This window comes from Symphodus melops (assembly GCF_947650265.1).
Source record: "Symphodus melops genome assembly, chromosome: 3".
NCBI lineage: Eukaryota > Metazoa > Chordata > Actinopteri > Labriformes > Labridae > Symphodus > Symphodus melops.
This window is the reverse complement of record NC_136693.1, coordinates 16,795,441-16,807,905: the sequence shown is the minus strand read 5'-3', so window position 1 is coordinate 16,807,905 and position 12,465 is coordinate 16,795,441. Positions and strand designations below refer to the sequence as shown.

The window sequence follows — 12,465 nt, the reverse complement described above, 5'->3', positions numbered from 1 at the left end:
GAGCAAGACCCTTTAAAAGTCTAAAGGTATTAACGGCCATTGTGGGAAAATGAAAACATATCAAGTGAAACTTTACTTTGAATAAACATTTTCAGAACACGCACAATATAACAAGTCAACTAACATTAGTCAGATTGATATTAGCTGCCTGGTGGATTCCACTTGTGTTGAAAAAGCCTGTACATAAGGCACAAAAACCCCCACTTTTTTTTAAAGGTAAGTTTAAAGTGAGGGAACAATTCTGTATGAGCTTCTCATGGATGCTGGCTAATCATTCCTGATAACAAATGAGAAAGAAAAAAAACCTTGCAAAGGTTGATTGTCACTTATTTGAAACAGTGGTGTAAAAGTTATTTAGCTGAACGTAGCATGAAGACCTAGAACAGGGGTAAACAGGTCGTTTACCATTTCATGCAGAGGGAGGTGCCTGACTTTTTATCACTTCTGAAACATAACTGCCTTTAAAACTAACATAATAAATTTACTTTGAAAAGTTTAAGCTTTAGCACAGACCTTCCTTTAGATGTACTGTAAAGCTGATTTTGTTATCAGCTTTACAGCATTGTCCAGAACAATGCTGACAGCGCTAACCAGCGGCTAGCTGGCGTTTTAAAGTTAGAAGACAGATATGAGTTTGGTATTGACCTCCTCATCAAACCCTTTACCCTTTAGACATAAGTATGTTAAAAGGCGTATTTTTATTTCTTTTTATTATTTATACTTTATTAATCCCCAAGGGGTAATTTGAGAGACATGTTATTGTAGAGACATGCTTCTCACACGCACAGGCCTGAACCACACACATACACAAGCAGGACCTGTGGACATGCATTAATGGAGAGATGTCAGAGTGCGACGGCTAACCCCACTGGAAGCGCCCCCTGAGCTGGAGGGTTTTTGGTGCCTTGCTCAAGGGCACCTCGGCAGTCCTTGAGAAGTAGTGTGGCTCCTCTCAAGCTACTCTAACAGCTATATGTTGGTCCGCATCGGGACATGAACCAGAGACCCAACCAAAGTTAGTAGTCTGAGCTACTGCCGCCCCAAAATTTCCCAAAATATAACACTTTTCCTTAAAGACAGGAACTATAGAAAGAGGCACAACAATGGTTACAAATTCGAGATCATATAAAAAACAAAATACTGTTTTCAATGACACCCATACTTACATTACCTTCGTTTGGAGGCATCATTTACCAATCATGAGCTATTTTCTTAACATAAAACACTTTTAAACAGCACCTATTAACAATAGTTATGAAACTGGTAGTGAAGTCTGTTCAAAGGATTTAAAAAGTTTCCATGCCATCAGGGCAGGTGTTTGTTGGGCGGTGCAAGTCCTCTCATGATGTCCGGGTCCGTAAAGAGCTCATCCTGAGCACTGTGAGCTCAGCTACATCTGCATCCTCCATCTCCACCTCTTGTTCGCAGCTTTCTCTGATTACATACACTACGAGACCCACACAGATGAAAATGAGGAGGATTATGCCTATAACCTGGGGTACAAAAGAGTAAAGCAACATGTTGTTAAATAAACATCAGAAGAAATGGTCTAGTGTCTATTGACGACTGTTAACAGAGCTCTAGAAATAGTTTCCAAAGGGTCAGGCAAAGCAACATTATGGATCTTCAAGTGCATACAAACATGCAGTGTATGGTTCTATGAAGTTTAAGATAATGAACTCACCTGAGAAAAAACAAAGAGTTGCTGTGAGCGGAGCATTAGTTCTTGTGGGGTGACTTCTCCCTCACTTATCGGCTCACACCACTTCTGTGGAGCCGCCTTGTCAACTATTACAAATCTACCCTCCCAGTCTGTCATAGCACAAGCAAAGTATTGGCCGTCGAGAAACAACAAGATCAGCCACACGATAGCAGGAACAAAACTGGAGAGGGAAACAGTTTTCCTGCACCACGTATCACATCTGCATCCTTGAATGATCAACATCAAGGTAAAGGCCATGACGGCAGGAATGATGAAGAAAGCTGATGAAAATACTCCGTTCCATGTAGGGTTGCAAGGACACTCAAACTCCAGCTCCACCAGCTTCTCTAGTCCCATGAGGATAAAGCCAAACGCCACATTTGATACCAGAGGACTGTTGCTAAGTTCATTTTTCAGCCTGGTAAGCCATTGTTGTCTACTTTCCATACTAGATTGACCGAAAAATGAAGACAATCGTGGTAAAAAGCCCAAAAGAGGGTCCACCGTTGTGAACACATTGGCAACAGCTAAGTGATGCGTAATTAACTCACCCAGGGGTAAGTTTTCCCTCGGGCAAAATGCCACACTTCCACTCTGATTGGTTTTGAACAAAGGAGGGTGTGCCGTCTGCTCTGACACTTCTCTAGCTGATTGGCCTGTGCGAGGTTTCAGGTGGGGTTACATTTTAAATGTGGTCTCTCATAGACAAACTGGAGGGAGGGCTGTAAAGTGGAGGGAAGTTTGTTCTGCAGTTAAGCAGGCTGACTTTTTGCATTGTTTCAATACAAAAAAAGAGCATACATGGAAGTTTATAAAAAGAGAGAAGCATCTGAACAAATAGAAACATCTATTAAAAATGCACCAAAATGTGCACTTAAAGTAAACAAAAAACCTAAATGTTGTAGTGAACATTACATACCTAAAAAAGTCACTAAATTCACCCCTTAGACCTTCAAACTGAGTAAATAAGTGTGCTAAAGGTAAAGGGGCTTTTTGGTGTTTTGCAATTGATTATAACTTAAAAAAAAAAGAGACATTCAGACTTTTTTCAAGTTACACCAACTGGCCACATGAGGGCGCCCACGCCGTAGCACAGATTAAGGATAGAGAGGATTACAGGAGGCCATGTTGAACTTTCAAGGGGATGTGGTTCATACAGCTTGAGAACAGCCAGACCACTGATGTGATGACATAATTTATAAATGACCTCACTGAGCTCAAGAGCATCACCATAATCTGCTCACATTAAAACCTGACAGGAGCAAGTATTTGGGCTTTGTGAAATAGGATTGGGAAAATGGGACTGTTGAAAACAGTGCTTCTGCAGAAGAATTTAGTGTATTTTTATTTTTTAAATTTGACTATAAAAACCAAGCCTATTCCAATATTTATAATTTCTGAATAGTTTTATTAATAATGTCACTTTTTTCTGCTAAAATACAAGCAGTGAATTTATAGATGCATTTAATATTGCAAGAGCTGCTGAAAAAAAACAAACAAACATATGGGCCGTGCTGATACTGAAGCTGTAGTCAGTACAGAAAATGCTGTATGAGCAGTATCACCATCTTGCAAATGGAACATGATGAGTATGCGCACCTGTCTTCACTTAAAATACGTTTATCTGCAATGGAGGAGCAAATAAGTCACTGATTTCATAAACATCAATTATAGACGTGTTTTCACCTTTTATGTGTGTGTGCGCGCGTGCGTGTGTGTGTGTGTGTGTGTGTGTGTGTGTGTGTGTTTCTTTTCACGGTCATGAGCGCATAGGGCACGCGCAGCTTGTCGTTGCTGCCGTTGGTGTCCTACCAGCATCTGTTCCTCTTTTTGGAGCAGACTTATGTTTCGGATACATTGGTTCCCATTGGGAGTAATTTGTGCACTACTTTCATTTTAATCACCGCAACGTTACCGCGAGAGCGTAAATGCGCATCACTCTGCGCATCTTTGAATCTTCACAACTACACTGTGGACAATCTCCCTGACATCCGAAGACCTCTCCTCCGCAATCCGAAGAGGCTTCTTCGCCGCCTATGGCCGCATATCGGCATCCTTGAGCCGCTGGCCTCGTCCTCGGACCTTTCACCCATCGCTGTCCTCAACTCGCTCTTACAACCAAGAAGACATCTACAAACATTTTATTTGTCAATCCTCGGCGCTCTATTTTTAAAGAACCCGGTGCTATGCTGGGCCCATCTCTCTAGATTTTGTGATTAAAACACGATCTCTCCTCCCACATTCGTCCGACAGAGACCCTGGTACTCTCGTCGAGCCCCGACGATGCATCCTAACGCAGTGATGCTGGCGGTGGTCCTTCTTGGGAACTTGATGCTGCCCTTCGTGTCGGCGCAAAGCGGTAAGAAAGCAGATGTGACCATGGCATGATTGTAAACAGCTCGGTGGGGGAGAAGTGACTTGACTTGTGTGAAGACGCCCGAGCGGAATGTATTCCAAGGAGGATTTGGAGTGGGACTGCGATAACGCTACTAATACAGTTTAAATGCATCCCGAAAACAAGGCCAGAGTCAGACATCATGCGACTCTAATTCAGTTTTTTGACCGCAGGATTTAACTCTTAACTGCAAATAAATAAACGACGATGTTGTGACATTTTGGCAAGGTTATTTACTGTCAGCTGAGTGAAGGGAAGGTGTGTCTGGATGAGGAATTAACCTACACAGGCTGTCAGGTGGTACATGTTGTCAGATTCGTTTTACAATAAACAACAAGAGGTATTAATAGTGAGCAAACCTGGCCTTGTCGGCAAACACACATGAATTAAGAAATGAATATTTACACATGGCAGCCTATAGCCTTAGGGTCCAGTGTGTCGTTTATGTGGTCATAGGGGGTTGGGAAGCAGAGTGTCTCAAGCAAGACGAACCAGTTGTTTGCTGATCAAGATAGAATTAACAACAAACTCAGACTGAAGGCTTGTCCAGCCCGTGCTGTAAATACTGTAAACACAAGGGATCCTGTATCACTGATGCAGGCCTATGCACCTATTCTGACAAGGCAAGTCGCAGATCTACTCGTCTTAAAACTTCAGTTAATCTTGAAATGCATACACATCTGATTTTCTGATAATGAAAAAAACAACCTTCTAAAGGATTCTACTGCTGCAGATGATGCTCTTTGGTAACTTTATTTTTTTAAAAGTTCACTGTGCATTAATCATAAAAAAAAAAAAAAAAGCTGACATGATGTGGTTTAAGTAAATGTCAGCAACATGCTGCTGGGTGTTACTGGCTGTCCTCCTCTGTAAACAGCGTGTCCTCCTGACTTCAAATTGTGTTGAATCACGTCACCTGGAGGGCCAAACAAGTCAGAAAGACATTCACAAAATTATCGTTATTTTTGCGTTTTTCTTCAGCGTTTTGTGTATTACCTTTTTGTCCCTGAAGCAACTCTAACATTTAATTAACGTTTCCTAAAAATGCTGCTGCTTTTGAGTTCAAATAGTACGGATTATGATCACTGCCTTTATTTATGTTATTAAAGAGACTTCAACTGTCACAGCCCCTGTGTTGACATGTCCACATTACTGACACAATCTAACCTCCCTTCAGTGGGATAGAATGAAATAGAGAATTACTCTGCACATTTATAATCTTGACGCTTAATGTCCACCTCCTCTCCTCTGTGGGATAATTGAACACCCACTATATGCAGAACTTAACAGCTTACATTTGGATGAAAGGATGAGGAAACTGTAAAAAGAACATGTTTAAGATCATTTAACCCTCTTAACAACTAACAAAGTGAAAACAAATTGGAACACTTTGCATATTTGTGTGCAATACTTGTTAACACAACACGCAGGAATAGTTGACCTCACATATTTAAAATCATTTCACAAGAAAGCACGGTAGAAACTTACACCTTCTGCGTGTGAGCAGACAAAAACAATACTTGAATACCACCGCAGCTATGTAACCTATATTTCTGAAATTTAACGAGTGAATGTTGCGAAGGTGCATGAAGACTGTGTGCGCACACGGAGGCATTCTCTCTGTTCTTGCTTTCTGGAGAAAAAAAATCGGCAATAAGCCGTCTATTGTTTGATAAAGCTCAAGCAAAGGCATTCCAAACACTTCCTGTGGTCTTTGCCCAGTGTCAGTGCCCACTCACTGAGGCCCAGTTCACACCACAGAAACACACAAACCCGCTGACGGACGCACACACATCCATGCAGGGGTCAGCGGCAGAGAGAACGGTCCCATCCAGTCTCTAAATGTGTGTGTGCTTTCGCTGTCTCTTGTAGAAATCCTTAATGCATGCTAATCCACAGACACCCTACATTCATTACAGCTTTGATCACAGTTACATGCGATACACGCTGGTTATATTCTGATTTATGCTCAAACAGCGTGCACCTAAAATCTTTTCCTTTCTCTCACAGTTCAGATGAAGGGTAATCAGAACATGGCTCCTTATGCAATCCTACGTTTTCCTGCGATATTACAGAGTTCATGCGGTACTGTGTACAGAATAGTAATTATAAGTGTATGAGATGTAATCACCGTATGTGGGAAGCGGAGGGGAATTTGTGCCATTTTCCACAAATGTTCAGGGGAAATAAAGGCTACTATAGGTGGCCACTTTCTGCGACAGATATTCCGAGGACTGTAAATAGCATCCGTCCATTCTGCCTCGTTTCTATTTTTACCTCCGAGACACAGCGCTGAGAACTGTGGCTTTAAGGTCCTTTTGTGAAAGTGAATTCATTAACTCTTAATGGACGGTCTTCTTGTGCACAGCTGTACAGCCTTGTAAAGGCTTGCTAGGTGGCTCTATGCACTATTTAAGATGAGGCATGGGATCTTTATTGCAAAGAAAATAAAAGAGCTGTTGAGAAGGTGGCTGGAGCTGACCTGAGGAAGTGCATTCGTGTCTTACATAATTGCTCCCTAGAAAACATGCAGCCTTCTCCTGCTGCCAATTTCGTTGTGTTATTGCCACTGCAAGTGTAAATTATAATATCCAGATCATGTTAGGACAACTGTTAGAATAACCTGCTGATATAAGTAATGTCATTTAAAAAAAAAAATGCAACTGTTAACAGTTCCTTGTTTAGCTGTGGTTTAAGACTAAGAACACAGCTGCAACACTACTTCCTGTTAAAGTTACACAGTCAAAGTAAAAAGGCATGATTTAGAGCAAGCATGCCAACATATTGCAATATGCACTGCAATTACAATATGCTGTTTTGTCAATATATAGGGCCCTATATTGCTTTTCAAGCTCGCCGGTGCATTACCATCAACAGAGGCCTCGCTGCATTTTATGATAAGCAATTACAGCTACACAGTATCCAATCAATAAGCCAACATGTTGTAGCATCATGTCCATTATCATGTTTCTGTCCGGACGCTTGACAGAGGTTCATTTGTAAGTTTGGAAAATATGCAGTAGTACCCAAGCCAGCTCTTACACTGAGTCATTCCTCCACACTGTGAAATCTGATACATGATGCACTGATTGGGAGAAACACCACACACTATAAAATACACTGCAGGTATATGCAATGATCCATAGCTGCATGGTGATGCAGACTTTTTTAAGACAGTGAATTGTTCAGTAAAGTGTGCATGCAAACTGTGTTTTATCTCCTGCTTCACATTCAGTTACGGACACAGGAAGTTGCCCACATCCTTGCACTATTCTGCTGGGACAACTTATGTTAAGTGTGCTGCAGTAGTGCAGCGTCTATAGAAAATACTCAAAGGTAATAGTCATGTGTACATTTCCGGACTTTTCTCGACGGTTTAAATATTTTATAGAAACCTAGAAGAAACAATACTGTGTGTTGTAAAGGAAAGGCTCAGGCCTATTATTTGTCCAGATGACAAATAATAATAACAATACTTGTAAGTCTGTCAGATGTTTGGGAAAAGCTTTCCTGCAGAGAAGAATTACACACTGAAGAGACACTCGAAGAGATGTGGTTTGTCTAATTTTAGCACTGCCTTGTTTTGTTAAAGATGGGAAATAGAGTCCCATGACCCATCTGTCTCTGTGTTTCTCTGGTCTTACATCAAATCATTTGAATTTCTTTGTGTTGATTCCTGATAGAGAAATAGGAGGTACTCCCTCGGTGTGATTAAAAGATGGGATCAGAGCATTTCTACCCCAGCACGAGGGTTATAGGGATTTAAATCTCATTAAACTGTTGCCATTGTCTGTGATCTGAGAGACAGGCTCAAGTAGTACAAGGGAGAAAGTGTCAATATATAGGGCCCACAGTATCTCTCTTTTTTGTGTGCTTTGTATATAACAGTTATATTTTGCTTCACTGCAGAGTCATCAATCAATGTAGTGATCAAGTCAGCGCATTCAGGGCCATGCATCACTATAGCCTCTTTAGCACAGATGTTTCCTTAAGGGGATGCTACTGTATTGACCTTGATGTGGGGGCAGGAAATGGCCTTTTCAGATTATTATGCACATATGAACTGTTTTTATAATGGCTATGACAAACAATTGATATTCTCACTCAGTAATCACTGTTTGAATTTACCACAGTTCATTATTTTATCAATTTCTTTGCAACCTGTTTTGGGTAATTCGTCTTTCCATCAGCTGATAAAGAGTTACCGTTGTATGATAAACTAAATAGTGTACAGAGCAGTTACTTGGCCTATTTTATACTTCAACAAATGAAGGTTTTCAAAAGACATCAAAGGCTTCGGTTCTACAAATTTAAAATGTTAGTAATAAAGGGTAGTTAAGGGAAGAATGTGTAACATTTTACACATAAATCAAGGACATCAAGTATGTATTTGTCTGAGCTGTGTTTACATCATATAGTACATGGCCTTGCGTATTAAGCTGTTTTAGTCAAGGACGAGAGAAAAGAAGAATAACACAGCCTACTCACAGCTTATTTGGATGTCACTTAAATGTGTAAGTGTATTTAGATCACAGTCGTTCTGTGTGACAATTTATGTGCTGCTATGAGTGTGCTAACATAAGCCAGCTAACACAGCAATGCAGACCACAGGCAATAAAAGCTAAAGCAAAGGATAAGTTTGTCCGCTTCTTGAGCTTAATGGTGCTTGTATTATGCGTTGTAATTGATAACGTCTTCGCGCGAACGCGAGTAGAGAGGAGCTGGAGGTGTGCCGCTGGAGGAGAGCGGAGGCTTCGGAGTAGCAGCGGTATCGTCAAACAGCATTATTGTTTTGTTTTAGTGCTGGTGCTCAAGGGCGACGTCAACTGGATGAGGAAGTCACAGATTGTTCCTTAAAGAGATTGTTTTGATATCAGGACTAAAAATAATAGAATCATCAAAAAATGTTATGAAAATTACTCGGAAATGTTTAGAGTGAAAACGGCAGGATAGCAGCGTCAAGTGACTTATATTATGCTGGAATTGTTACTCACCATAGGTAGATCAAAACAATTAGAAAAAGGGGGGAATGGTTGTACACAATAGATTTGCTTCATATATTACCACAATTACAAGTATTCAAGACCCATAGTACATTCATATAGGTGTTCTCACTTATGCCAAATTTGACCTTTTCTCAGAAGTGTGTGGGTGTATGAAGACTGTGCTTGACTGACAACTGCCTGACACGCCTTATTATTTTTGTTGGAACAGCGAGTGTAGGAAAGGTTACACCTTTATGATTGTTTGAGTTATTCTGAGAGTTGTGATAGTGACATCTTTTCATGATAGCTTTGCTGACTTTAACAAAAAAAAAAAAAAAGTTAGCTAGAACAATCCAGAATACCTGTCTGATCATTGGTGGCCTTTAGGTTTTCACTCAAATCAATCGGCAGGTTTAATACGAATTGTTTAATTTTACTTGAGTAAAATAAAATAATAACAGAAATAGTTTATACTTTTACTATGTGATGAAAAGGCTTTTCGATGAGGGCCTTGGTAGAAAGTCTTGTCATAATATACTACTAACAGTGAGTTATAGATAACGATACAATCATTAAGTATGATCTGTTGCTTCATACAAATGAGCTGTGAAGGCACCAATGACTGTCAGAGAACCATGCAGGAGCAAAGATTCACCCACACCCAAAGCGAGGACTCTCTCACATACTGTATAGCACATAACCAGTTCAGTGTCCCCAGGGTGGTTTCCTACTCGCTGCTTTTCTGTCTTTGTTGTGGGATGTGGATGGGGATCCAGTTTGTAGGAAAGCAGCTGACTCACTCTCCGGCTGCTTGGTGGTGGTGTGTGTGGCTTGCTGTCAGTCCTCAGGGGAGCTCTCCTCTCTACCTCCATCAGTGGAGTATGTAGGCTGTAATGACTATGACTTCCATGCAGCCTCAGACAGCAGTTGTCACAGAAAACTACAGGTTATTTTTGATACTATTGTGCACATGTCACTTGGGAGTAAAGTGAGCTAAAGCGTGAAAGAAGTGGCACTGTGAAGGACTTCATTATTTGGTGTTGGCTAATTTGTGCAAAAACATGCACTTGTCCAAATGTTTGACCTCCCTCGTTCGATCAGTTTTAAGATGGGGAGATCACTATGTCTATTCTTACTGTGAAGCTCGGATTATTTTCAACAATTCTATCGTCTTTTAATGTGCTACATTAAATGACACCCCCCCCCCCCCAAGAATTCACAACATAGCCAGGTCTGCCTGTCTGATATTTTGCTTTATATTATTTGTTTTGTTTGTCTCATCTCCAAATGTGCAGCAACAACAATTCACCACGGGCCATTTAATTGAGCACTCTTAAGGGTCATGCAACCAGATTTTTGGAGCAACCTATGCCTTCCAATCCTATTCAACTTCATTTGTTAAGCACTGATAAGGCATAAAAACGTTATAAGAATTTAACAGGAATTTGACACAAGAAGATTTACATTGGACAGAGGCTGGGTCGAAATTCTGTAAGCTCTATGGAGCTTCAGAGGATAGTTTTCTTGACTTGAAATGAATTTGTGTTGCATGTACATTGTCCTGTCACTTGTAGCGTTCTAGATTTCCAACTATTTATAGAGTATATTGGGACATAAGTACTCTTTGTCATGTCTTGCAAGGGCATCGCACAAGACAGCAAGCCGTGCCTGCTTGCCTTGTTTGCACACACTGCTGTCAGTGTCAACTGTGCAATTCTTCACTTGTTGTGCAGTAACAAAAACTGAAAGTGACATTAAATTGTTGCATTGATGTTTTCGAACAATTATTACTGATATGATGGAAATGTTCTACTTTATGAAAAGAAACGGAGTCTTACAAAGGAATGTTTAATGTAAGGGTTTAAATGTGAGCCTTTGTGTTGTTTTGCGTCACACTGCAGGGTATTGAGTGACCACTTATTATTATGACTTCATTCTCTGTGAAGGCTTCCTGTAAGTGCAGGAGGGCATACATGAGTGTCTATCAGAGTGATAACACACTCATAGAGACGGATAAATACCAAGCTTTTCTCCTAAGACATTGAGTCTTCACTTTGTAACAGACCTGCATGTTGCTCTCTGAATGCTCCTCTTGTACAACATTAAAAACCGTGTTTGAACCTTGAGCTGACTTTGATGTCCTTCCTGTAGTTCTAAATTATTACAGAATCATTTTAACAACTGATATATTTTGACCTCTTTTGGTCATAAAACAAGAAAATTAATATTTGTTGATCAGTTCACAAAAACTAATCAGTCACCGTTTTGATTTGAAATTGAAATTCATTCAGACTGTTGGTCAAACAGTTGCATTACTTCTTTCGTTTGCAGTTTCCTGTGACAAAACCTTGATTGGCCAGTTAGACAATTGTGTGTGTGTGTGCTGTACTTTTTACGGGACGGTGAGGTTACCCCAGATAGAAAGACAGACACTCATGAGGGTGATTGAGACATGGTTAAAGAGTGTCATGAGGCAGCTGAGCTACCTCTAGTCATATACCATCTCTGTGGCACCAAATCCAGTTCAGGACAAATCCATTCAATTATCTTGAGCGGTAACAGGAGTTACATAATGGAGGTCAATTAGGCAATCAAATTGGTAACATTTAACTATTCGATATCAGTTTAGCAATAAGCATCAACACTTTTTGATCAACACGTTTGATCTTGGTTGTTTGTTATGTACAGTATGTTTTGTTAGCATAGGCCCCCTTTAAAAGGCTCTAATGTCATTACGCATCACGTTACACAAGATGTTTCGCAACTGACTCTCTGTGCACTCGTCATACAGTACAGGTGCTGACAAACATTACACGTGGACCTCCCACATCTAGTTGTGTACATTTGTTTCTTTGCTAAACTGTCACATATCACAACTCTGTAGTATCAACACATGTGGCATTCTGGTGCAGTGCAGAGGTGACGCTTCTACTGTAAAACCCCCGACGTCAAGTTGTCTTAAATATAGCTGTCACGGTCAAAGGTTTTGTTTTGTGTTTTGTTGCGTTTTAAACTATGTTTTTATTTTATGTAGTTCAGGTACAAATTTGAAATGGAAATAATGATTTCAATTATATCTTCATATAATTGTATCTGTGACATATAGGTGTCTATATACAGACATTAGCCCTTTTTGCACAGCTTGATTAAGATGGGACTTTACTGTCTCTGATACACTTTCTGTACTATGTAAAAGGAAAGGCATGTTGGTGCCAGCTAAAGTTGTTCTATCTCAAGCTGGCAGTGGAGGTAACAAAAAAATGCATATCAGAAGTAAGTCTGCATAATTGGCAGAATTGTCTGGAGAGAATATTAGCTCGTTTCGCTTTTTTTTTTTACACAGAGCAATGTGATAGTGTTAGTTGGTTCAGAGGAAAAGGTTT

The 12,465-nt window shown here is 40.3% G+C and overlaps 1 protein-coding gene across 1 annotated transcript in view; it reads left to right on the top strand.

Moving 5' to 3' along the window:
• Positions 1-3,466: 3,466 nt before the first annotated feature.
• nptnb (neuroplastin b) overlaps positions 3,467-12,465 on the top strand; it is a 27,396-nt gene continuing 18,397 nt past the window's right edge. Inside the window, exon 1 of the mRNA XM_079338774.1 lies at positions 3,467-4,061. Within this exon, the coding sequence (XP_079194900.1) occupies positions 3,986-4,061 (76 nt within the window). The 5' untranslated portion in view covers positions 3,467-3,985. The remainder of the gene's footprint in view (positions 4,062-12,465) is intronic.